This window comes from Mesoplodon densirostris, chromosome 16 (genome assembly GCF_025265405.1).
Source record: "Mesoplodon densirostris isolate mMesDen1 chromosome 16, mMesDen1 primary haplotype, whole genome shotgun sequence".
Lineage (NCBI taxonomy): Eukaryota > Metazoa > Chordata > Mammalia > Artiodactyla > Ziphiidae > Mesoplodon > Mesoplodon densirostris.
Genome location: NC_082676.1, coordinates 66,720,513 through 66,743,958, shown reverse-complemented (window position 1 = coordinate 66,743,958; position 23,446 = coordinate 66,720,513). Strand labels below are relative to the sequence as shown.

The 23,446-nt window shown below is 63.0% G+C and overlaps 1 protein-coding gene across 5 annotated transcripts; it reads left to right on the top strand.

Annotated features, from left to right (window-relative positions):
* The first annotated feature begins 1,165 nt into the window (after positions 1-1,165).
* Positions 1,166-22,668, top strand: CAPN15 (calpain 15). Of its 5 annotated transcripts, none has more exons than XM_060120314.1 (14): positions 1,166-1,428; positions 9,488-9,782; positions 14,365-14,463; positions 15,382-16,810; positions 17,595-17,803; positions 17,892-18,075; positions 18,155-18,378; positions 19,125-19,250; positions 19,350-19,502; positions 19,877-20,038; positions 20,156-20,382; positions 20,597-20,745; positions 20,820-20,998; positions 21,080-22,668. In XM_060120314.1, exons 2-14 carry the CDS (start codon positions 9,601-9,603, stop codon positions 21,255-21,257), a joined length of 3,501 nt encoding a protein of 1,166 aa, XP_059976297.1. In that variant the 5' UTR covers positions 1,166-1,428; positions 9,488-9,600; the 3' UTR covers positions 21,258-22,668. The 5 variants fall into 5 exon arrangements, with proteins under 5 accessions (XP_059976297.1, XP_059976296.1, XP_059976299.1 ...); XM_060120313.1 differs by having other exon boundaries at positions 20,579-20,745; XM_060120316.1 differs by having other exon boundaries at positions 20,579-20,745; positions 21,084-21,177.
* The last annotated feature ends 778 nt before the right edge of the window (positions 22,669-23,446 follow it).

Sequence of the window (23,446 nt, the reverse complement as noted above, 5' to 3'; positions counted from 1 at the left end):
CAGGTGAGGAAGCTGGAGGTGGGCTGAGTCCCCAGAGGCACTCAGGAAGCAGCTCTGTCTCGGCTGTCTGAGCCCAAGCACCTACGATTGGGACGTGGGTGTCCTGGCTGCAGCATCTGGAGAGTAAGATGGAGGTTTTCCAGGAGCATTGAGCGCTGTCCCTGAAGGTCCTACTGACTGGACGCTGGAGCAAACATTACCTAACCTCCCCTTGCAAAACTCCTCTCCATCTGGAGGCAGAATTGGACCACAACCACTCTCCTTAAATCTGTCTTAGCTCAGGGGCCTTGCTTCCGTGTCTCCTGCATGGGCCGTGCCTTCTCAGGATCCCCACGCGCCCCTAAATACCAGGGTCCCTGGAGCTCCGCCCTCAGCATCCCCACTCCCCGCTGTGGCTTCTCCGTGCTTCGGTTGTGCCTGGTAAACCGCTGACACCAAAGCGCTTTCAGCAGGTCCCGCTGCCTCCACAGCCTCTAGGCGACAGAGGGACCTCCGGCTGCCCAAAGGGCAGGGAGCGGCCGCCCCTGAGGAGGCTCTTTGCGAATGGGGGCGGATTCTGCTCAGAGGCTCCCCGCTCACCACACCGGCTTCCTTCCTGCCAGGCGCCAGACTGCGCCTCCCTCCGTCCTCCCAGCGGCGCGGGGATGCTGGTTTCCCCGGTGGCCGAGGAGAAACGGGGGCTCAGACAAGCAACGTGCCCAAGTGACACTGAGTGGCGCGGCCTTGGGTCAGCCCAGGTCGGTCCCAGGGAACCGGAGCTTCGGACCATGAAGCGTTTGCGGGGACCCGAGGAAGCACACAAGTCCAGAAGGACCCCGTGAGGGAGCTGGCGGGACTGCGGGCACCGCGGACCTCAGGGGCCCGAGAGAGGTCAGCGGCTGCAGCTCCGCGCCTACCTGCACGGCAACCGGAAGCACCGCTACCGGGGAGGTCCCGCCCCTTCCTCCAGGCGGGGCGTTCTGGGAGTTGTAGTCCCGGTCCCGTCGAGGCCTCCTTCAGCACGCAGCGCCACCCGGGACCAGGCTCGGCCACCTCCCTGGGCGCTCCGGGAAGTCGGAGAGCGCCAGTCGAGGCGGCTACTGGCCATCTTTCCGGACTCCGCCTCCCGGCCTGCCTCGCGCGCCGCGCCGCCTTGTGGGAGTGGTAGTCCGGGCGCGGGATTCACAGCGCCGCGTGCGCCCCGGGCGCGCCGTAGCCGCGGGGCCCCGGCAGGGCGCTACGCTACGGAGGCGGCGCAGGGCGCTGCGCGGGACGGGTCGGGCAGGGTCGGTGCGCTCGCCCGCTCCGCCACTCAGCGCGGGAGGCCGTCGGGGCAGCGCGCCGGCGGCAGAGGGCCCGCCCGCCCTCCGAGAACAAGTTGTGGGCCGGCCGGCGCAGGCGAGCGAGCCCGGGCCGCGGGGACTGAGGAGGCGCCGCGGGTTTGCGGAGGTGAGTCCCGCTCCTGGGCCAGGCCAGGGCCGGGGGCGCGGCCTGGACCCCCGAGGGGCCGTGGCCGACGGGTGGCGCCTCCTGGGCATTGGCCGGTCCCGGCCGGCCTGGGGGCACTGCTGGAGAGGGGAGCCGGCGGGACCTCGAGCAGGGGGAGACCAGCCCAGGGTGCTAAGGACACGGGAGGCGGCCTCAGCCCCTCCTGCCCTTGAGTGCCCTTACCTCCGGGCAGTGTCCCGGCCCCGGCGACGTTAGGGGATGTGTCCCGGGGCGGCCCCGTGGAGTGGGGGAGCAGGCGCGCCCTGTGTGCCCACTGGCCACCAACCACACTTCCTCCTCCCGTCCCTCTCTTGCTGGCGCTGGAGCGAACCGAAAAGTTACCCATGGTGGCCCTGAGAATGTTTGCTAGGCTGCCGGCCGAGCCAGCTCTTTCTGTTGCCCACAGGAGGGGCCCTTCTGATCCTGACCAGTGCAGCCTTGTTGTGTGGTCAAGTGGCCCTGACTGGGCTGGCTCTCGGGACCCCTTAACACACACGAATTTGTGACCGGACTCCAGGCAGCAGGACCCCAGTGAGGCCAGGCCTGGGAGTTTGGGGTCCTGTGGCTCGGAGCCATGGCGTCCTGTGAGGGAAACGGGCTCAGTTGGGTGCTTGGTAGTTCCGAGCTCTTCCTGGGAGCCCCTCCTTTGGAGATCCCAGAGCTCCTCCCTCCCAGAGGCTGGGGGGAGGGGGTAAGTCGATCCTTCCACTTCTGACTGCTTTTCTCAAATGTGGGGAGAGAGGTAGTGTTTCCCTGGCCCAAGTTGCAGAAGGAGGGCCCCAGATGGATGGGGAGCCTGAGAGCCACTACTCTGCAGCCTGGCTGGTGGGAGCAGGTCTTGGAGAGGCCAGCTCAGCCTGGCCTTGGTGTTGAGCTTCTCTTACTTCCTCTCAGGTCGTTCTGCTCCCGGGAGGAGCACCCCTCTTTTCTTCTGCATCTGAAACTCTCTAGAGCTGCTTCCCGTGAGCAGCCAGGCTGGTGACCTCGTGACCTACTGAGAGCCAGGCTTAAGCCCCGCTGGGCCCAAAGCTCAGTGATTGCACAGCTTTAGACAGGGACCTTCGGTCTCGGATCTTGTGTCTCTGCTTTAAGACCCCCCAGACCACAGGCTCTGAGAGCAGGAAGTGGCTGGGCCCTCCGATCCTGCATCCGGAGGATGGCTCCAAACCCCTCTGCCCTTCTTGACGGGGTACCCTTGCTGTCAGGCCCTGCATGAAATTCTCTGGGCCCCTGTCTCTCAGGTAGCACTCTACTAAGCCCCACTTTACAGACCCGGAGGCCGAGGCTGAGGGGCAGCCGTGGCTGCTGGGGAGGGTTGGATGGGGCTGCACATCCAGGTCTCTGATCCACGAGGATGCCTTTCAGCCTCTTCCTTCCACCACTGGCGGTTTGTTTTTTATACATGGAGTTGGGAAGAAGGACTCTGCTGTCCTAAAAATTCTCTGAAACCACAGATGTTTTCACCGGCCTGAGCTGGTTGGTGAAGAGCCTAAGTGGTGCGGCCCAGACCCTGACCAAGGGTTCTCCGTGGGCTCCGGGTCAGCTGGCTCCTCACTCTGCTCTTTTGCCTGGACTGCCTCAGGCCCTCCCACCCGGCACCCACAGGAGCATCCCAAAGCAGGAATATGGTTGTGTCTCTCTTGCCTAATCCCTTCTGCCAAGTTCGCAGGCAGGGACCACTCCCCCCCACCCCCTGTCCCGCTCTGCCGAGAATGCCCAGCAGGCCTGTGGTATCCCTTTGGCTGTCCCCAGCTTCCCCTGTGCCCAGCACTGCCCCATTCGCACCAAGGCAGGGTGGTCAGGGAGCATCCTCTGTCAGCTGCTCGCTGGCAGGCAGCTCTGGTGACCCAGCTCTGAACTCGGAGGGGAACTCCGGGGTTGGAGGGGGAGGCATCCAGAATGGCCCCTCTCAGCCTCTCATGGATGAGGAAGAGTCACTGGCCTCCACCTTCTTTGAATGAGCTGGAAGGAGGCTGTGGGTGGAGTTCGGGCTTGGAGACCTGCCCAGCCACACCCTGTCATCCTGGGTCACTCTGCAGATGGCTGTGCTGGTGCTGCTAGGACAGTGCAGGGAGCCGGGGGCTGTGGGAGAGCAGCATGGGGCCTCCCGATGCCTGCAGGATGTGCCGTCCCTCCAGTAAGGACTTGTCTGGGGCACCCAGGGTGGACTCGCACAAGACCGAGTGGGACACACGGCCTCACTGCCTGTCCTGGCAGCACCATCTCGCTTGAGCAACTGCTCCACACCCTGCTGTCTGCTTCCCTGAGGTCAAAGGCTGCAACCCCCTTTCCCTGGTGGCCAGGCTGGGGGACGTGCCTGGATGGTGCTGCAAAATATCAGAAGGAAAATGGGTTGATAGCTGCTGTTGACGAGAGTCATGGTGTCTTTGCCCCGAGGAAGGCATCCATGGCTTCTCCTCCTCTGGGTCGTCTTGGCCCAAGGCCAGGGCAGGGGACGTCCTCCCACACCCGGCCCCCCCACATCCACACTGCTAGGACCTCCTGCCCCTCCCCCCACAGAAGGGGAAAGGCCGCGTGTTTGGAGCCCCTGCAGCTCCTGAAAAGGTGCCTCCCTTTGGGGTGAGCTGGAGGCTCCAGTGCCCTCACTGTGAGGTGGCTCTGCCACGCTCAAGGCCCGAGGTCACTGGGCTGCCCGGGCCAGGGCTGCTCCTGCTGCCACTTGGCGAACAGAAATGTGGCAGAGTGCCAAAACCAAGCACACTCACCATCAGACGGCACTGAGCTCGTGAACTAGAAACGAGGTCCTGGTGGCATCCCTGATTCCCTGACAATAATTTCCTTTTTCACGACGTACGACGGAGGCAGGTACAACTCCAAAGACGGAGGACACGCCGTGACCCTGTCCCCTCTGGGAGGCAGCCCAGACCCCCGCGGCTTGTCCTCCAGCCTCCGTGCTGGCGAGCTGCCCCTCACCCATGGCTTTGATTTTGAGGGGCCTGTCTCTGCTCCTCCCTCCCCAGAAAGCAGGGGCCCTAGAAGCAGAGCAAATCCCACCTGACACCTGCTGGTCATTTATGTGACCAGTACCAGTGGGGCCCTGAGTTCTGGCCTGTGGCTGGATGCTTCAGGGCTGAGGTGCTGGACAGGCCGAGAAGTCCAGAAACGCCAGCAGAGCGGCCACCTTAGAGTGTGTGCAGGCAGGGATCTGGGACTCCAGCATTTCTCCCCAAGTTGGATGACAGGGAGTGCTCATTACCATTTTGTTCCTGGACCTGGTTCTTAGGGGCGTTGTTAGCAATTTTCAGCAGAACCTCCACAGTCTCCTCTCAGAGGTTGACGATGCTGTTGTGGGGTTCTGGCCCAGCTGGTGGGGGGGGCGCATCTGGGCCTCACAGCACTCCTAGAAAGGACTGGCAGGGGGACATGGGCCCTGTGGGCAGTTGGAGTGGCCAGGTGGTTCCAGGACCTGGGTCCAGATGAGTCTCAATGGCTACTGGCTACTTGCCCAGAGCCCTGCCCCACCTGGGCACCTTTCCCTGGTGGCCCCAACCATGGGCAGAGCCAGGCTGAGGGGGGCCTTGTTCCCTATGGCCCTGGCTGGCCTAGAGGTAGTTGTGGCCTTGGGCCAGGTAGCGAGGAGCAGCTGAATCAGGCCATGCCCCTGGGGCCTCCAACCTCTGGGTGAGGGACAGATGCAGCTTCTAAAGGGACATAGTCCCTGGCCAGTTCCCATGGGAGTGTTTCCTTGGGGCAGCGGAGGTGGGACGGCCTCTGTGTGGCCTTCACCTTGGGGTTGGCCCCGGTCTCGGGGTGGCAGGCAGAGCCATGTGGCCGGTTGACACCGCTCTCCAACGGACTCTGGCTCCTGCAGATAAGCCTGGGGGCTGGGGCTGCTGCTCCAGGGGCCAGAGTCCAGACCATTCCAGGAGAGGGACAGGGCATTCCCTCTGGGTGGATGTGCTCTTGGCAAACCTGCCACGAAGCCTCACCTCCCAAAGCAGAGCCCAGGCACGAGCACCGTGGATTTGTACGGCTGCAGTGGAGCGGTGTGGGCACCCCCCTCAGAACCCTGGTCCTCACAGCCCTGCAGGCCGCCATGCCCCTGAAACTTGGGGCTGTGGTCCCGGCATTCTGGGCACACTGCAAGGCAGACATGTCTCCTGGACTGTGTCTGTTGTCCCTTTGGTGCTCCCCAGGTAGAGCCACCACGTCCCCAGTGGCCCAGCCCCTAACTCTGCACCCCACTGCCCTCCCACCTTGCGGGTTTGGGCCCCCGAGCTGCTGATATGGGTGCCTGACCCCTCGAGGGTGGCCGTGGGAGGATGCTGTCCCACCCGTGCTGGGACAGGGGCCTCCTGGCATGGGTGGGGGGTGTTGTCCCAGCCTGGTTTCTGGAAGGGACGTAGGTGGGTTCATTCACTGTCCTGGCCTGTCCCTCCCTCAGGCAGGAGTACCAGGCTTCACGTCTCGTGGGTGCAGCTGGGGCACCCGGGCACAGGGAGCAATGCTCTGGGAAAGCCTGGGGTCCCCTCACGGCTGCTCTCCCTCCATGCCCCGTCTGGGCTGGTTTGGGGCGGCCTGTTGGGGTTGCTGCAGTTGTGAAAGCACCGTCGTTATGAGATGAGATTTAACGAGACTTCCGCCCGGGGCCCTGGGTGGGAGGTGGTGTGCAGTTGGCACGTGGCAAACCAGCCAGGTGTCGGGCACGTACACCGTGAACACGGCTGGGCGAAGCGTGTACACGGCTGGGCGAAGCGTGTACACGCATGTGGAAGCATCATCAGGCGGCCCGTGTCTGCAGAGCCTGGCTGACCCACGGGACTCTGGTGCCCTGTGTGTACGCCCCGCAGGCTAGCGGGGGCAGCCTGTGCTGATGCCCACAGGACTCACGGGAGCCCCCGGAGCATTGGGGGTACAGGGAGTAAGGTTCCCGCGCCTCCCCGCCCTGGACGTGGGGTTCAGCCTCTGCCAGGTGTTGGCTCAACCCTAGTCCTCAGTCGGGTAACCCGCCGCGGGAAGTGCCCTGAGGGCAGTGGGACGAGGTGAGCTGGGTGAGGCCGTGGGGCGTCACCCCCGGGACCCGGCTTGCCACCACCAAGACAGGCACGTCCCACGCAGAGAGAGTCCTGAGGAGGCGTCACCCTCGTCCGGCCCTTCATGCTCTTGTCACTCTGGGGGAGGGTCCCGTGCTGTCCCCAGCCGCTGGGGAGTGTTGGTAACTCCGGGTGGGGGGCTGCCATAGCCCTGTGCTTGCACTTCCCTGAGGCCAGATCTAGGCCACCATCCCGCTCAGATCTAGGGAAGCAGTTCCCGAATAAGGGCAAGGAAGCACTGGCTTGGTCTGGGCAGTGGGATAGGCACACCCACCCTTCGGGCCCTCGGGAGGCTGGCAGCGTCTGAGCCCAGGCTTCTGCCGGGAGACGCGATTCTCTTGCAGTGTTCCCGAGAGAGAGCAGCCAGGGAGCGGCCCTGGGCAGTGCCATCGGGGCCCAGGTGGCCTGGGCGCTGGCGAGTGAGTGAAGGACGCAAGAAGGCATGGCTGAAAGGACCTGACTCGGGGCGGGGGCACAGGGCCTGGGCCAGGCAGCCAGGGCTCCCCATCACCCCGGCGGGCCGAGCAGGGTGTGGGGCTGTTGGTGCTGCCATCCCCAGAACTCCCCAGAGGGGCCCTTCCAGGTCACCCTCCCCCAACCCTCTTGACTGCAGGGTCGGAGTTTCCTGAAGGTGTGTCGGGAGGCTGGCACGTGGGGTACAGCTGCTGCCGGGCTTGGGTGCAGAGCTGGCCCCGCTTGGTGCCTCGTGTGCTGATCACATGCGGTACCCCAAGTGTCTGTGACAGGCCTGAGCGCTCAGTCCCCCGAGGCTAAGAGCGTCAGTGCAGAGCAGGCGGGTCCTCACAGGACCTTGGTGCTCCTTCCTCCCAGCGAGCCAGGCCCACAGGCCCCCGGGAGGTGCAGGGCTGTGTCCTGACTCTTCCCTCGGCTCTACCTGCATCAGGCACACGTGATGCCAGCCCTGACCTGGCTGCAGGTAGACTGTCTACCCCCACCCGTCCTTTGTTCTCACAGTGGACACCGGCCTGGACCCAGGCTTGAGTAGTCTTGCTCCATGGACACCTTTCACTGGGCTCAGCTTCAGCTCAAGCCCTCACCTGCTCCGGATTTGGCTGTGAAAGGGGAGTGTCAGAAACGCTTGGGCTCTTTTCCCACGAAGGGTTCCTATGTGGAGTGGGATTCAGGAGCCTGGGGGCTCTTCTAGTTGTTGTGGTGGCCGACTCGTAATCACGGGAGAGGCAGGTGTCTTGAGTGACCCTGCTTGAGGTGGCCGTGACCACTGGGAGTGTGCTCTAGCACAGCCCAGTACGGAAACCTTGGGCAAGCATGGCTGCTGCCCCTGGAGTGTGGCCCATCTTCGTGGAGGTGAGCATCAACCACAGTAGAGGAAGGACCTCAACTCAACATAGGTGGTACGTGGTTCACGCAGGTTTCATCCTGATTCCAAACTGACCTGGCAGCACATTGGACGTGTTGGGTGTTGTAACATGTGCTACAGAGATTCTGTTTACCTGTCCTGCCTTTCTTTCGTGGCTGTCGGAGGGTTAGAAATGACACCTGAGGCTCATGTGATGCTCCCACTGGACGGCACTCCTGTCAGCAGGAGCCTCAGCCCTTCAGGGTCCAGGTGGGCAGTGTCGGCTTTAAAGGCCACTGGGGCCTCTGCCCCCACCGTCAGCTCTGGTCGTACTGAGCACAGGAGGCCTGAGTGATAAGTGACTTTGGGGATCTCCAGGCCTTTCGGGCCCTACGCTGCTCTATCCTGTCCATGTCCCTTGGAGGAAAGGGTCCAGGTGAACGGTATTGCTACAGGCGCCTCAGCTGGCCTGACTGAAGCTGTTATGGGGCAGAGGCCCAGACTTCTCCCACCCTTCCAGCCTCCAGAGCTGCGTGGGCTGCTAGCCACTCAGGTGTGGGCATCCCCACCCGTGTCCCCTGGATGCAGCATGGACCAGTGCTTCAGAGGCCTGGGCGCCCTCCAGCCTGCCTTTGTGCAAGGACGCGTCCACCATTTCCACCCCTGCTGCTGGCCCCTGTGTCCAAGGGACTTGTTTGGAAGCTGGGAGAAGGGTGTCATTGGGTGACGGTGGACCTGGGGGTGGGGGCAGGGCTGCTGGTCACCTCTTTGGCCAAAAAGCCAATTGGACACCCACCTTGGCCCAGAGCCTGGCCCAGGCATCTTTCCTGAACCTGACTGGAACTTGCCTTATTTGAAATGAGATGCACCTGGCCTCCCATTTCAGGGCGGATGCTCTTGGGCCCATTGGCCTCCCCGTGGAAGGTGGGCAGCCTCCCGGGTCCCTCCATGGTCACCCATCTCTGGGTGGGGGGAGCTGTCCTTCCAGAAGGGCCATGGTGGTGACTGCACCTCCCTGTGACTTTGGACGCCACCCAGTGCCCCTCCCAGAGGCCGTCCTGCCAGGGCTCGCCTGCCCCGCTGGGCTCTCTTCCCTTGTTTTTCTTTTCTCCGGCTAAATATCCACTAAATCTTTTTTTTTTTTTTTTTGGCGGTACGCAGGCCTCTCACTGCTGTGGCCTCTCCCGTTGCGGAGCACAGGCTCGGGACGCGCAGGCTCAGCAGCCATGGCTCACGGGCCTAGCCGCTCCGCGGCATGTGGGATCTTCCCGGACCGGGGCACGAACCCATGTCCCCTGCATCGGCAGGCGGACTCTCAACCACTGCGCCACCAGGGAAGCCCTAAGTCATTTCTTTTAAGGCTGATATCCTTTTGGCCAGCGACCGTGGCACAGCCGCTCCTCCCCTGTGGGAGCAGAGAGGGGGTGCCACTCCAGGGCGGAGGCGAGCTGTGTGCCGGGGCTGCAGCCCTGTTGGGACCCTGGCTGTGGGGACCCCTACTTTGGGCTCTCCTTTGCCACCCCAAGGCCACTTGTGTGCTGGGAACCTCCCTGGGCTCCTGGGGGGCTTGGTGCCTGTGAATCACGCTGTCTCTTCTCTCTCTTTATTCTCTGTGTCATTTCTGTTGTTGTTGTGTGACTCGGACCAGCCCGGCCGCCCTGTCTCCTGCGTGGGTGCCCTCCTCCATGCTCCACCTCGCCAGCCGCCGCCGGCCACATGTGACCAGGCCCGGCTCTCAGCGTGGCCACTGTCGCAGGGGCCATGGGGAGCTCCGCCTCCTCGCTGGCCACTGAGACCGAGTCGGACCACGGCTTCCCCAGGGGACTGCCCTACCCAGGGCCCCCGGCAGCGGCCGGCTGGTGTAGGAGCGGCCCTGGGGGGCCTGTCTGGGGCAACACCCTGGTCCCCCAGCAGCACCAGCCCCCACGCCCCCGGGCCCGAAGGTAAGAAGGTGGAGATGGCGTGGCCCCAAGGGACCCTGAGGGGCGGGTGCTGCTGTCAGGTGCCCCTTCCTCGGCAGAGGGACTTTCAGAGAAGTGGGGTCCCTGTTCCTTAGGGTCCTCTGGCGACTCACATCCCCCCCAGACACCTGAGAGGCTCAGGGGTTGCTCAGTCAGTAGAGAAGGCCCGAGATGCCAGCCCCTCCTGGAGCCGGGCTGGAGGTCTTGCCTGGCTGGTCGGAGGTGGTTGGGACGGGACCCTTGCAGCCCACCTTGAGCCCGGGGCTTGCTTGTCTGCTGGAGCTGGAGCTTCTTGCTGGGTGGGAAGGGGCAGGGGCACAGCATGCACTGAGAATGCTGGCTCGCTTCCCATGGGATATGGGGGGCACTGCCCTGGCCCCCCACCCGTGCGTGGTACCCTGCTCTGATGTGGCTGCCTGCAAGGGAGCAGAGGGGGGCGTGGGTCCCCGCTGGCAAGGCTGCACACGCCAGCTCCCACCAGCTGCAGCCTTGGCTGCACTCAGACCCGCCCAGGCTGCCCTGGATCACCTGGAGAGCTTCCCCTTGGGGTGCTGGTGTGACGGGGGTGGGGCAGCCCGGGCACTGTGCCCCCTGCTCACGTCTGGGTGGGTTGGGCTCCGACGTCAGCCACGCACACACTGACGCCCCTGCCTTTGCCCCGTCCTTCGGCCTCACTGGAGGGAGAGGTACCTGGTGCACAGCAGACACTCAGGGTCCACGGACCTCCAGCCAGAGGTAGCTTCACTCTTCTGGGCCCCTACGCCTGGACTTAGTGGGTAGCAGACACCCTCCTCCATCTCCCGAAGGCCCCTGCCAGCCGCCCTTGGCTGTCACTTCTCTCAGACACAGCTCACTTGTGCAGGACAGTTTCCTGGTGTCTGTGGGCCCCACGCATGTCCTGAGCTCACCGTCTAGGTGGCCAGCAGGCGTGTGGGAGCAGGACCCGCCTCCTGGGAGGCTTCAGGGGCAGTATGAGTGGTCTTGTCTGAGTTACCCTAGTGGATGGAGTCATGAGGGCTTGAGGTCCAGAGGGATGTGCTGGGAAGCAGACGGTGGCAGGGACCAGGAGTTAGCAAATCGCCTCAGTTCACTTGTTAGAGTGACGTGTTTTATTGGGGTGTAACGTAACCTACCGCCAGATCCTCCACTCCTAAGCGTGTGGCTCAGTGGTTTTAGTCCACGTGTGCGGTTGTGCAGCCATCAGCATAATCCAGTTTCACAGCATCTCCAAGACCCCATCTCCTGCCCATTTGCAGTCACTTCCCACCCCCTGGAAATCACTCATCCGCTTTTGGTCTTTGTGGATTTGCCACAGAGACCAAAAGTGGACATTTTACGTTTTACGTCAAGGGAATCACACCTTTGTGTCTGCCTCTCTCACCGAGCATTGTGTTCTCTGGGCTCATCCACGGTGTAGTATCAGTGCTTCACTCCTTTTATGGCTGAATGGTGCTCCACTGTGTGGAGTTTATCTGCTTATTAGTTGATGGACATTTGGGTTCTTTGCCCATGGATTTTATGAATCTGCTGCCGTGAACATTTGTGTACCGGTTTTTGCATGGACGTGTGTTTTCACTTCTCTTGGGTAGATACATAGAAGTGAGTTGCTCGTGTTTATTGTAAGTTTATGTTTAACTTTCTGAGAAACCGCCAGTCTGTTTTCCACAGTGGCTGCAGTGTTTCCCATCCCCACCAGCCAGGCAGGGAGGGTTCTGGTTTCTCCCCACCCTCCCAATGCTGTTACCGCCCGCGGTTCTGATCCTGGCCTCCTGGTGGTTTGAGGTGGTCGCTCGTGCTGGTTTGATCAGCTTATCCCCAGTGGCGGGTGCACCTCTTCACACCTTTCTCCATGCACACGTGTCATTTTATTTCTGCCTATTTATGTCCTCAGGATAAATCGCCAGGGGTAGAATTACTGGGTTGGGGGGCGGGGGGGCTGCGGCGAGCAGCAGAGGTGGCAACCCTGTGCCCCAGCGCGTGTGTGCCTGTTGGATCTTGGCTCACGCTGACCAGCCAGCGGCCTGGGCGGGCAGCGTCCTCTCTCACTCTCTGGCCACCCGCCAGGCCTCTCCGCAGGCTGGCGCATCCAGCCTGGCACTCCAGGCAGGTACTGTCTGCCCCTGGGAGCAAGTTGTGGGAAGAGCTGCCAGTGACCTTGAGGAATCCAGACACCCAGCACGGACACTAGAAGGAGCGGCACGGGCGGGCTGGGCGCCACAGATGCAGGAAGAGGGGCAGAAAGGCCGGCTGCCAGGACCCCTCCCCACACCCATACCTGGACACGTGGATATGCAGCTGTGGACGGTCCGGCTGACTCTTCCCCTGCTCTCATGGGCCCCGGGCATTGTGTGGACACCCGCCGCACGCAGCCCATCCTTCACTGAAGAGCCTCCAGGTCTGGGCATGACACCCACCCCCAAGCCCTGCCAGGAGCCGCGAGGCCTTGAGGAGTAACGGGCATCCACCACCTACGAGCTCGGGCCTCCCCTGGGGACACAGAGGCGGAGAGGACAGCCCAAGGCTGGCTGAGGATGACCTTAGAGGGAGGGGCCCACGTGCACCTCAGAACCAGCAGGGGATCAGGTGGCCACATCCTGCCTGGGAGCCTGGGCTTGGGTCTGCTGGCCTGACCGAGCAAGGTCCCTGAGTGGGGACAACACTTACTCCTCTCAGCTTTTTGGGGGAGGAAAAGGCCATCCCCAGGCTCCTGCAGACCCTGCGTGTCCCAGGCCCTTCCATCACCTCCCTTTTGAATTGGAGCTGAGTGTTGCAGCCCCAGAGAATTGAGGGCAAAGCAGGTATTTGGTGTCCATTTCCCACTTGGCTGGCCTTCCTGTCGTGCGTAGTGACGCCCGTGTCCTGGAGTTTGGTATGCTGGTCTCTTCCAGGCTTTGTCTGGTGCTCTGGCCTCACCTCAGACACTCTAGGGATCCAGATCCTGGGTCCCCAGAACATCAGGGTGGCCGTGAGGGTGACCCTGTGTGTGGAGACCAGAGCAGGGTAGTTGAGGGGGTGGGGGCAAAGGCCCAGGGCTCCTCTGGACACCTGGTCGCTGACCCCAGAGCCACTTCATCTCTGCCCACCTGGTGACGCTGAGGTGCGGACTGAGGTGTGGACCGCAGGGGTCCCTGAGGGAGCATAGCTCCCACCGCCTCCAGGTGTCACCTGCTGTGTGTCCTGGGTGTGGCCTCATGTTCATCCGGCCAAGGGACTGGCCAGCTGTTGGGTCATGAGAGTGGGTGGGACTTGGGCTCTCTCCCCGTCCTGTGTCTGCTCAGCGTGTCTGGGACCACCAGGGGCCTGGAACTGAGGGCAGGTGTGTCCTAGGAGGGCCCCAGGCCCACCTGTCCTGTGCTGGGGGCAGGGGCCCGAGTCTTCTCCCTGGACACCCCTGCCAGGATCAGGTGGTCCACAAAGGGTCAGACCAGCTCTGCAGGCCAGGTGGGGCACCCAAGGCAAAAGACCATCCTCTGAGCCTGGGGCCCACGTGGAGGCTGCCTGGGATCCAGCGTGTGTGTGCACGTGTGTGTCTGTGTGGGCACACATGTGCCCACGCCTTGACTGTGGGCCCTTCTGTCAGTGGGGAGCAGCAGGGGAGGCTCCAGTCACCTCCAGGCAGATTTCTTAGGCTTTTGGTAGTGCAGAAGCCAAGGCCAAAGCTGACCTGGCCAGGCCCCACCCCCGTGCTGGTCACCCCAGGGCCCGTCCACCCACTTGGGTGCTGTGGGCAGCCTGTGAGTCTCAGCCACACGCCCGAGAAGGCGGCTTCACAGTTTATTCTGGGCCAAGGAACAGTTGCGCTGCTCGGGGGACATTTTTTGTTTGTTTGTTTTAATATTTATTTATTTGGCTGAGCTAGGTCTTAGTTACAGCATGTGGGATCTTTTAGTTGCGGCATGCAGGATCTTTAATTGAGGCATGCGGATCTTTAGTTGCGGCATGCAGGATCTTCAATTGAGGCATGCGGATCTTTAGTTGCGGCATGTGGGATCTAGTTCCTTCACCAGGGGTCGAACCCAGGCCCCCTGTATTGGAAGTGTGGAGTCTTAACCACTACACCACCAGGGAAGTCCCTTGTTTTTTTTAGAAGAGGGAAGTTTTCTTTCTTCCTGAAGGATTTGGCACAAACATACCATAAGAAGCCCAAGCTTCATGCCTTGTTATAAAGAACAGTTGAATTTTCTGCCAAGCAGAGCAGCTACAGTCAGGGTAGGAGACTGTGTGTGTGGAGTGTGGACGCCCCTCGCACCCGGGTTAGTCCTTAAGAGGCGGGTTGCGGGGCCAGCTCTGCCCACCCCAGAGGCTCCCAGAGCCCTGCTCCCACCCCCCTCCTCAGCCCCCAGGAACCATCAGTCTCCTCTCTGCCTTTGGGTTTGCCCGTCCTGAACATTTCCTGTGGATGGAATCACACCACGCGTGGCCTCTTGTGTCTTTCGGGGCTCGTTGGTGTTGTGTGTTGGTGCTTCGTTCTTCTTGGTTGCCGAATGATATTCCATGTTTCGTTTATCCATTTATTCATTGATTGATACTTGGGTTGTTTACACCTTTTGACTGTTGTAAGCAGGTCTGCCATGAACATGTGTGGATGTGTGTTTGTGAAGAACACCAGTTTTCAATTCTTTGAGCATATACCTAGAGGTGGAATAGCTGGGTCACAATTGTGGTAAGTCTGTTTAACTTTTTGAGGAGCCGTCAAACTGTTTTCCAAAGCAGCTGTAATATTTTACATTCCCACCAGCAATGTAGGGAAGGCCTGTGGTTTCTCCAGATCCTCACCAGTGCTGTTACCATCTGCCCTGTTGGGTGTGAGGTGGTACCTTGTACTAGTTTGATTTGCATTTTCCTGATGGCTGCTGGTGCTGAGCATCTTTTCATGGGCTTTTTATGTATCTCTGGGGGAAAGTCTCCTCAAGTCCTCTGCCCATTTTTTAAATAATACTTATTTAGTTATTTGGGTGTGCTGGGTCTTAGTTGCAGCATGTGGGATCTTTTAGTTGTGGCGTGCGGGATCTAGTTCCCCAACCAGGGATCGAACCCCAGGTCCCGGCATTGGGAGCACGGAGTCTTAATGACTGGACCACCAGGGAAGTCCCCATCTCTGCCCATTTTTAAAAACAGGTTGTTTGTTGTGTAGTTATAAGAACTTTATATATATTCTGGATACTAGACCCTGATCAGAAATAGATGATGGGCATATATTTTCTCCTGTAGGTTATCTTTTCACTTTCTTCATGGTGTCCTTTGAAGCACGGAAGTTGTTAATTTTGATGAAGTTCTTTTTTTTCCCCTTTGTTTGCCTGTACTTTTGGTGTCATATCTAATAATACATTGCCAAATCCAAGGCCATGAAGATTTACTCACATTTTCTTCTTCGAAGAGTTTTATAGTTTTCGTTCTTACATTTAGGTCATTGATCCATTTTGAGTTAATTGTTGAATGTGGCATGAGGTAAGGCTCTGGCTCATTCTTTAGCATTTAAACCCAGCTTTCCCAGCACCATTGATTGAAAAGACTGTCTGTTCCCCATTGAATAATCTTGACACCCTTGTCAAAAATCACTGACCGCGGCCTTCCCTTGCAGCCACACGCACTCGCCCGGGCCCATGGCTGCGGTCGGGGAGTGGTCCTGCGCACGCTGCACCTTCCTGAACCCGGCCGGCCAGCGCCAGTGCTCCATCTGCGAGGCCCCACGGCACAAGCCTGACCTCGACCAGATCTTGCGGCTCAGCGTGGAGGAACAGAAGTGGCCCTGCACCCGTTGCACATTCCGCAACCTCCTGGGCAAGGGGGCCTGCGAAGTGTGCGGCTTTGCCCCTGAGCCCGTCCCCGGGGCCTCCCTGCTACCCGTCATCAACGGGGTCCTGCCGGAGCCCAAGGGCAGCTGCAGGGAGGAGGCAGGGCCTGCGCGGACGGCAGGGCTGGCGGCCATGGAGCCAGCTGGGGGGCGGCCGGAGGTGGTGGAGGGGGAAGAGGGGGGCACGGCCGCAACCGGGAGTGGCTGGGCCTGCCAGCGCTGCACACTGCACAACACGCCCGTGGCCAGCTCCTGCTCGGCCTGTGGGGGGCCGCGGAAACTTTCGCTGCCCAGGATTCCTCCCGAGGCCCTGGTGGTCCCAGAAGTCGTGGCTCCCGCAGGCTTCCCCGTCATGCCTGCCCCGCCCCAGCCCGGGGAAGGCGCCGATGCCAACCCTCCCTCTGCTGCGGACCAGGAGCCCCCCCGGGGGCCACCCTTCAGCCCCTTCTCGCCTACCCTCCAGAACAACCCCGTGCCTCGCAGCCGCCGCGAGGTTCCCCCCCAGCTGCAGCCACCGGTGCCTGAGGCCACCCAGCCCTCGCCCTCTGCCAGCTCCAAGGGGCACCCCCAGGGCCTGGGGCGGACTGCGGCCGGGGCCTCCCGCCTGGCGGAGCTACTGTCGAGCAAGCGGCTGAGCTTCCTGGAGGAAGAGGCAGCTGAGGGTGGCACCACGCTGCGCCCACCTGGTCCCGCCAGCCCTGCCCACTGTGAGGCTGGTGGCGCCACACCGGGCAGCGACGTCATTGACCTGGCCGGCGACACCGTGCGCTACACTCCCGCTAGCCCCTCCAGCCCTGACTTCACTACCTGGTCGTGTGCCAAGTGCACGCTCAGGAACCCCACAGCTGCCTCCCGCTGCACGGCGTGCGGCTGCTCCAAGCTGCATGGCTTCCAGGAGCACGGCGAGCCTCCCACCCGATGCCCCGACTGCAGCGCGGACAAGCCCGGGCCCTGCTTGGCCCACAAGGCTGGCCACCTCTTTCCCACAGCACCGACTGAGCGCCTGGGCCAGTGGGCTTGCCCTGCCTGCACCCTACTCAACACTCCCCGAGCCAAGCACTGTGCCGCCTGCCACACCCCCCAGCTCCTGGTGACCCAGCGCCGGGGCGCAGCGCCCCTGAGACGCAGGGAGAGCATGCACGTGGAGAAGCGGCGGCAGACGGACGAGGGCGAGGCCAAGGCCCTATGGGAGAACATTGTGGCCTTCTGCCGGGAGGTGAGGCCCCTCTGCATCATCTGTCCTTCCCCGCTGTCTCTTCTCCAGCTCGGGGGAGGGTGGGACCCTCTTCCCGAAGCTCAGAGCACCGGCCGGCCCTGAACTTGGGTGGGGCCACCAGGTCACTGCTTGCCTGAGTGTGCTGGGCCCTTCTCCCTCTGTGTCCACAAGGATCCATGACCCCACAGTCCGTGGTCCTGACCCCTCGGCCCCGCTGTGAGTTCCTGCAGATGGTGGCCCCACAGGGAAGTGGGGACAGGTAGCGGCTTCACGCCAACAGGCAGGCCTGGTGCTTCCCGCAGCCGCAGAAACCCTGCTGAAACTCAGGGTTGGGGTGCCCCTTCATGCCTTCTTCCCTTGGAGCTGCAGGAGGCCTGGGCCCAGGGCATAACCCACCCCCAGGGGCACCTGGAGAGGGTGTCCGTCCCCGCTCATGCTGCTGCCCTCTGTCACTGCTGGCAACCCATCCAGGAGCTTGTGATCTGGCTGCCCTGCCCGTCAGGTCCCCCCACTTTTCTTCCTGGGGCCTTCGGTGCAGTGGGCTGTGCAGGGAGGCCACCCAGGCTCCCTGCGACCCATGCCCACCACGCAGCCTACAGGCTGGGTGCTGCACCCTCTCCCTGGGGCTCACATACTTGCCACTGACCTGTTGCCTGGCCAAGCCATCCACAGGGGTCAGGGAGCTACACATGTGCCCACCTCTTCCTCTGGGGCTCAGGCAGCAGGGTGCTTTCTTGGGCAGTGCGTCCAGCCTGACTTGAGCCTGTGGCTGTGGTCTCTGCAGAATGGCGTGAACTTTGTGGATGACAGCTTCCCCCCTGGACCCAAGTCTGTGGGCTTCCCCGCGGGCGACAGCGTCCAGCAGCGTGTGCGACAGTGGCTGCGGCCCCATGAGATCAACTGCTCTGTGTTCAGGGACCACAGTACCTCGTGGTCCGTGTTCCACACTCTCCGGCCCTCAGACATCCTTCAGGGGCTCCTGGGGAACTGCTGGTGAGTTTGGGGCACCTACTCGGGGGGTGGGGGGCAGTGGGCGGCAGGCAGGCGGGCCATGTTCTCCGTGAGCCCCAACTTCACGCAGGTTCCTGAGTGCACTGGCGGTACTGGCCGAGCGGCCGGACCTGGTCGAGCGGGTGATGGTCACACGCAGCCTGTGTGCAGAGGGCGCCTACCAGGTGCGGCTCTGCAAGGATGGCACATGGACAACGGTGCTGGTGGACGACATGCTGCCCTGCGACGAGGCCGGCTTCCTCCTCTTTTCCCAGGTGGCGCCGGCGGGCGCGGGGTGGGCGGCAGGCGTGGGCCGGGCGGCAGCAGGCCTCACAACTCCAGCCCCCCCTGCAGGCTCAGCGCAAGCAGCTGTGGGTGGCCCTCATCGAGAAGGCTCTGGCCAAGCTGCACGGCTCCTACTTTGCCCTCCAGGCCGGGCGCGCCATCGAGGGTCTGGCCACGCTCACCGGCGCCCCCTGTGAGAGCTTGGCCTTGCAGGTCAGCTCCACTAACCCCCGCGAGGAACCAGTTGACACTGACCTCATCTGGGCCAAAATGCTGAGTTCTAAGGAGGCTGGGTAAGAGGGGCGGCCATGCTGGGGCATGGACTAGTGGGAGAGGCGGGGCCAGCACCCTCTGACCTGTACCACATCTCACAAGATATCTCGGGCATGGGCTGACCCCAGCTGGAGCCTGGCTCCCCTGCTGCACTGGCTGTCCCACCTGCCCTGGCAGGATAGCAGCAGGCAGGATGCTGTCCGTTGGCCTGTACCTAGAAGGCCCTGTCCTGACTTGGGCCGCTGATGACCATCAGTGTCCTCATGGAGCTGTGTGGAGTGAGCCCCACAGAGGCGCCTGGCGGCAGCAGCCAGGACAGGCAGGTGGGGGGAGCTGGGGGTGCTTCTGAGCCCCAGCACGCATTGGCCAGTGTCTGGGGAGGGTCCCGGACCCCAGGCCTGGGAGAGAGCTCATTGGTGCTAGGATCCTTGCACTCAGCTGTTGCTGGTCAGTTAGGTGGCCCCACCCCTCAGGGAGCCGCAGCCCTGAGCTGGCAGGATCAGCTGGCCTCACCAGGCCTCCGAAGGCCCTGGGTCTGCCTGCCCCCAGCCCAAGCCCTCTGAGCTCTTGGGCCAGCACTTTCTGAGTCCCATGTGCCTCACGTGGGTCTCCCAGAGGCAGGGAGGGTCCCCCATCTCGTGCTGCATCTCCCCGGAGGCAGGTCTGGGCCAGCAGGGGTCCCCTGGAGAGTGAGCCCAGCCCCCCCCGTCATTAAGGCCCGTCACTGAGGGGCTCCCCGGTCAGCGGGGCTGCTCTACCTGCACAGGTTCCTCATGGGCGCCTCCTGTGGGGGAGGCAACATGAAGGTGGACGATGCTGCCTATGAGAGCCTGGGCCTGCGCCCCCGCCACGCCTACTCCATCCTGGACGTCCGTGACGTCCAGAGCTCCAGGTACGTGTGGGCGTGTGGATGTGGCAGGGGCGTGGGGGCAGGGGCGTGGGGGCAGGGGCGTGGGGGCAGGGGCGTGGCCTTCAGCCCTGTGGTCCGCAGGCTCTTGCGCCTTCGTAACCCGTGGGGCCGCTTCTCCTGGAACGGCAGCTGGTCGGATGAGTGGCCTCACTGGCCAGGGCATCTGCGGAGCGAGCTCATGCCGCACGGCAGCAGTGAAGGCGTCTTCTGGATGGAGTACAGCGACTTCATCAGGTACTGGATGCTGGGCAGCCACGTCCAGTGTCGGCCCCATGGCTGCCCTGCTCGCCCCAGTGTATGCAGTGTCCTTTCCCGGGGAGCCTGTCCTGTCCTTCCTGCCAACCAGAGGCCTGGTCCATCCTGGAATCCGGGTCAGCACAGGGTCGGGGTGTTTCTGCCAGGGCTCTGTCTGTGGGTCAGCCTTACGGCCTGACGCCCCATGGTGGTGTCCACAGGCAACAGCCAAGACCAGGGCTTCTGGGACACTGATCCCAAGAGATCCCGATGGGCAGGATGCCTACTGGGGTTACCCTGCCCAGGGATGAGCGCCATGTCTGGAGCGAGGGTGGGGGCTGCTCAGCAGGGCCGTCCTCTCGCTTGCTGCCCAGGTACTTTGACTCCGTGGACATCTGCAAGGTGCACTCGGACTGGCAGGAGGCACGGGTGCAGGGCTGCTTCCCCAGTTCAGCCAGCGGGCCAGTGGGTGTGACGGCCCTCACGGTGCTGGAGCGAGCGTCCCTGGAGTTTGCCCTCTTCCAGGAGGGCAGCAGGTGGGTGGGGGCAGGGCGGCAGGGGTGGGGCCTGGCCAGGGCAGGGTGGGGCGGGGTGGAAGGGGCGGGACAGCTGGGCAGGGCCTGGCCACCCGTGACCCCTGCGGGCCACCGCAGGCGCACGGACTCGGTAGACAGCCACCTCCTGGACCTGTGCGTCTTGGTGTTCCGGGCTTCCTTCGGCAGCGGTGGCCGCCTGAGCCTGGGCCGCCTGCTGGCCCACAGCAAGCGTGCAGTCAAGAAGTTTGTCAACTGCGACGTGATGCTGGAGCCCGGCGAGTATGCCGTGGTGTGCTGTGCCTTCAACCACTGGGGCCCCGCACCGGGCCCACCGGCCGTGCAGGGTGAGCGACCCACGCCTGCCCACACAACCCCCACCCAGGCCCGCTGGTGGGACCCCTGCCCCACCCAGGCCCAGCATGGACCCCTACCCACGCCTTCCGGCCACTCTGCAGGGTAACTGCCCTGCCACACCAGCACAGCCCTGCCTGCACCCAGTGGGGATGTCTGCCCACTCTCCTCACCCAGTGCCCCCCACAGTCTCCGGCCTCTCAGCAGGGGTCCCACGCGGCACCCCGGAGCCGCCCGGCCACGTGCTGGCCGTGTACAGCTCAAGACTCGTCATGGTGGAGCCTGTGGAGGCCCAGCCGACCACGCTGGCGGATGCCATCATCCTGCTCACGGAGAGCAGGGGCGAGCGGCACGAGGTGGGTGTGGGTCCAGGGGGGAGGGGGAGGGAGGCGGCTGCCCACCCACCCACCCCTGTACTACCTGCACCCAGGGACGTGAGGGCATGACCTGCTACTACCTGACGCACGGCTGGGCGGGGCTTATCGTGGTGGTGGAGAACCGGCACCCCAAGTCTTACCTGCACGTGCAGTGCGACTGCTCAGACAGCTTCAACGTGGTGTCCACGCGTGGCAGCCTGCGCACCCAGGACAGTGTGCCACCCCTGCACAGGTGGGCACCCCCGCACCACCACCACCCCACCGCCCCGCGGCCCCCAGCCTCCGCAGGCCCTCATCGGCCCCCCTCCCCCAGGCAGGTCCTGGTGATCCTGTCCCAGCTGGAGGGCAACGCCGGCTTCTCCATCACCCACCGCCTGGCGCACCGCAAGGCGGCCCAGGCCTTCCTCAGTGACTGGACGGCCTCCAAGGGCAGCCACAGCCCCCCACTCACGCCCGAGGTCGCTGGCCTGCATGGGCCCCGGCCGCTGTGACCACCCTGCCCCCACCTGCCTGCCCCCACACGCACTTTACGAGGAAGACCCCAACACAGGATGCTTGAACCAGAATCTCAGGACCCCCACCCAGGGAGCGCCAGCGGCATGGCGCAGCTTCCCCTGGGCCTTCCTTCCTGCCCCTCCCTCCTACCCAGGGCCTCATAGCCACCAAGCAGAATACCTCGAAGCAGCCTCTAGCTCGAGGGAGCTGTGTGCCAGCTCCTCTGACCAGCCCACCTTGAGGTCTGGCTCAGATTGCCAGGGCCAAGGTAAGGCTGCACCTTCCCATGGCCTGGGGCCTCCTGCCTGGGTGAGGCAGCAAAGAGCTCCATTCACAAAACCAAATCTGGGGGATCAGAGGCCAGGACCCCACCGTAGGAGCAGGGACCGCCCCTGTTTTGAGGGGTCAGAGAACAGGACCCTGGTGTGAGCAGGGACCACCACCCCCTTATGGGGTCAGGCCAGGACCCCAGGATGAGAGCAGGGACCACCCCCATTTTGGGGGGTCAGAGGCCAGGACCTGGGGTGAGCAGGGACCACCCCCCTTGTGGGGTCAGGCCAGGACCCCAGGTGAGAGCAGGGACCACCCCCCCTTGTGGGGTCAGGCCAGAACCCCAGGTGAGAGCAGGGACCCACCCCCTTTGTGGGGCACGAGGTCAGGAGCCTTTTCTCCGCAGTTTGCCCCAGGTCCCATCTCCTTCCAAGCCCTCATGAGGCAAGCAGGGGTTCCTGGAGTCCCAGCAGTGTCCCAGGAGGCAGGTGCCTGGCGACCATGGGCTCAAGCAGTGGTGGGGAGGGACACTATGCAATTCCTGGAGCGCCAGCCAGGATCGAAGCCATGCCCCAGGCTGGGGTTGGGGCAGTGGGTCAGGTGGTCCTGAGCCCAGGCCCAGCCCTGTGCTTGGTGAGGGGGTTTGTCCTCAGCACCACCTGACCTCTGCTGGGAGGAACAGTCCAGGAGAAATCCTTGGCCAGCCCTGTCCAGGCACATGCAGGGTGTGGCCCTTCCCAGCCCCTCCACACCTCAGAAGCCCAGCGTCCTCCCTTTGGCTGCTCAGCCCTGAGTTCTGTGTTTGCCTGAGGATGACTGAGGCCGGCTTCCTGGGCCGCCTGCCTCACTGTCCTGCAGTCCCCAGGCAGCGGGTGGCCCAGTCTGTGGCCCCTCACTTCCCATGGGACTTGTGGGGGGTGGGCTTACACCTGGAGAAGCACCCAGAAGCACTAGACTCCCCTTTGGGCCTCCTTTATATTTCTCCTTTCACTCTGAGCTGTGAGTATTTTTAACCCTGTACATACGGCAGCTCTTCTGACACAGAGACTATTTTATCAGTTGTCAGTACCATCCCTGTAGGATGATTCTCCATGGGTGTTTCCCGACTCAGGCTCTGATGGACCAAATAAAAATGTTTTGTTTTGTAAGGATTCCTCATCTGTCTCTCCCAGGGGTTCCTGGCCCCTCACCTCTCCTCCAGGGGCTGAAGGGCAACAAGGCCCACCTGGTAACAGCTCCTCAGGGTGGCTGAGCCAGTGCCCAGGCCAGCCTCACAGAGAGCCTTTAGGGGTACCCTGTTCACCAGCTGCCTGCATCCCAGGAAGGACTGGGTATCCAGGTAGGACAGAGGCTCAGGCCAGACCCCACAGTGGTTGGCAGACCGGCCCCCACGAAGCGTCAGAAGGACCGTATGTGTGCTCGGCTTTTCCCAGGGAGACATCTGCGTTCAGGGCACCCGTCTGGATCCATCAGAGTCGTGGGCGGAGCAGAGTGAGGGGCGGGGAGAAGAGTTTGTCTCCCGCGGGTGGTGGGGTCCTGTGCCCCCTCCCTCCTGTCCCATTTTACAGATGGCGGCCAGGACCATGCACACAGCCTGCAGCCCCAGCCTGGGCTCCCAGGTTGGAACGGCAGCAGGCCCGGCCTCCTAGCCGAGAGGGGAGCTGGGGTGCAGAGGCCGCTCCGCGGGTGTAAGAGGCCTGTCACAGGCCAGCCTATCGTATGTGAAAGCAATTAAAGCCACCAGCAGTGTTGGCTCCAGGCGGGCCTCGGGCAGCAGGGGAGCTGCCACAACACATCTCCCTTCAGCACCCAGAGATGCCCGCCCTGCTCCACAGCTGCGCGGCCACGCCGGACCTTCTCCCGTGGGGTGGGGGCTGGGCTCCCCCGTCACCACTGGGACGTCCCGGGCAGCCTG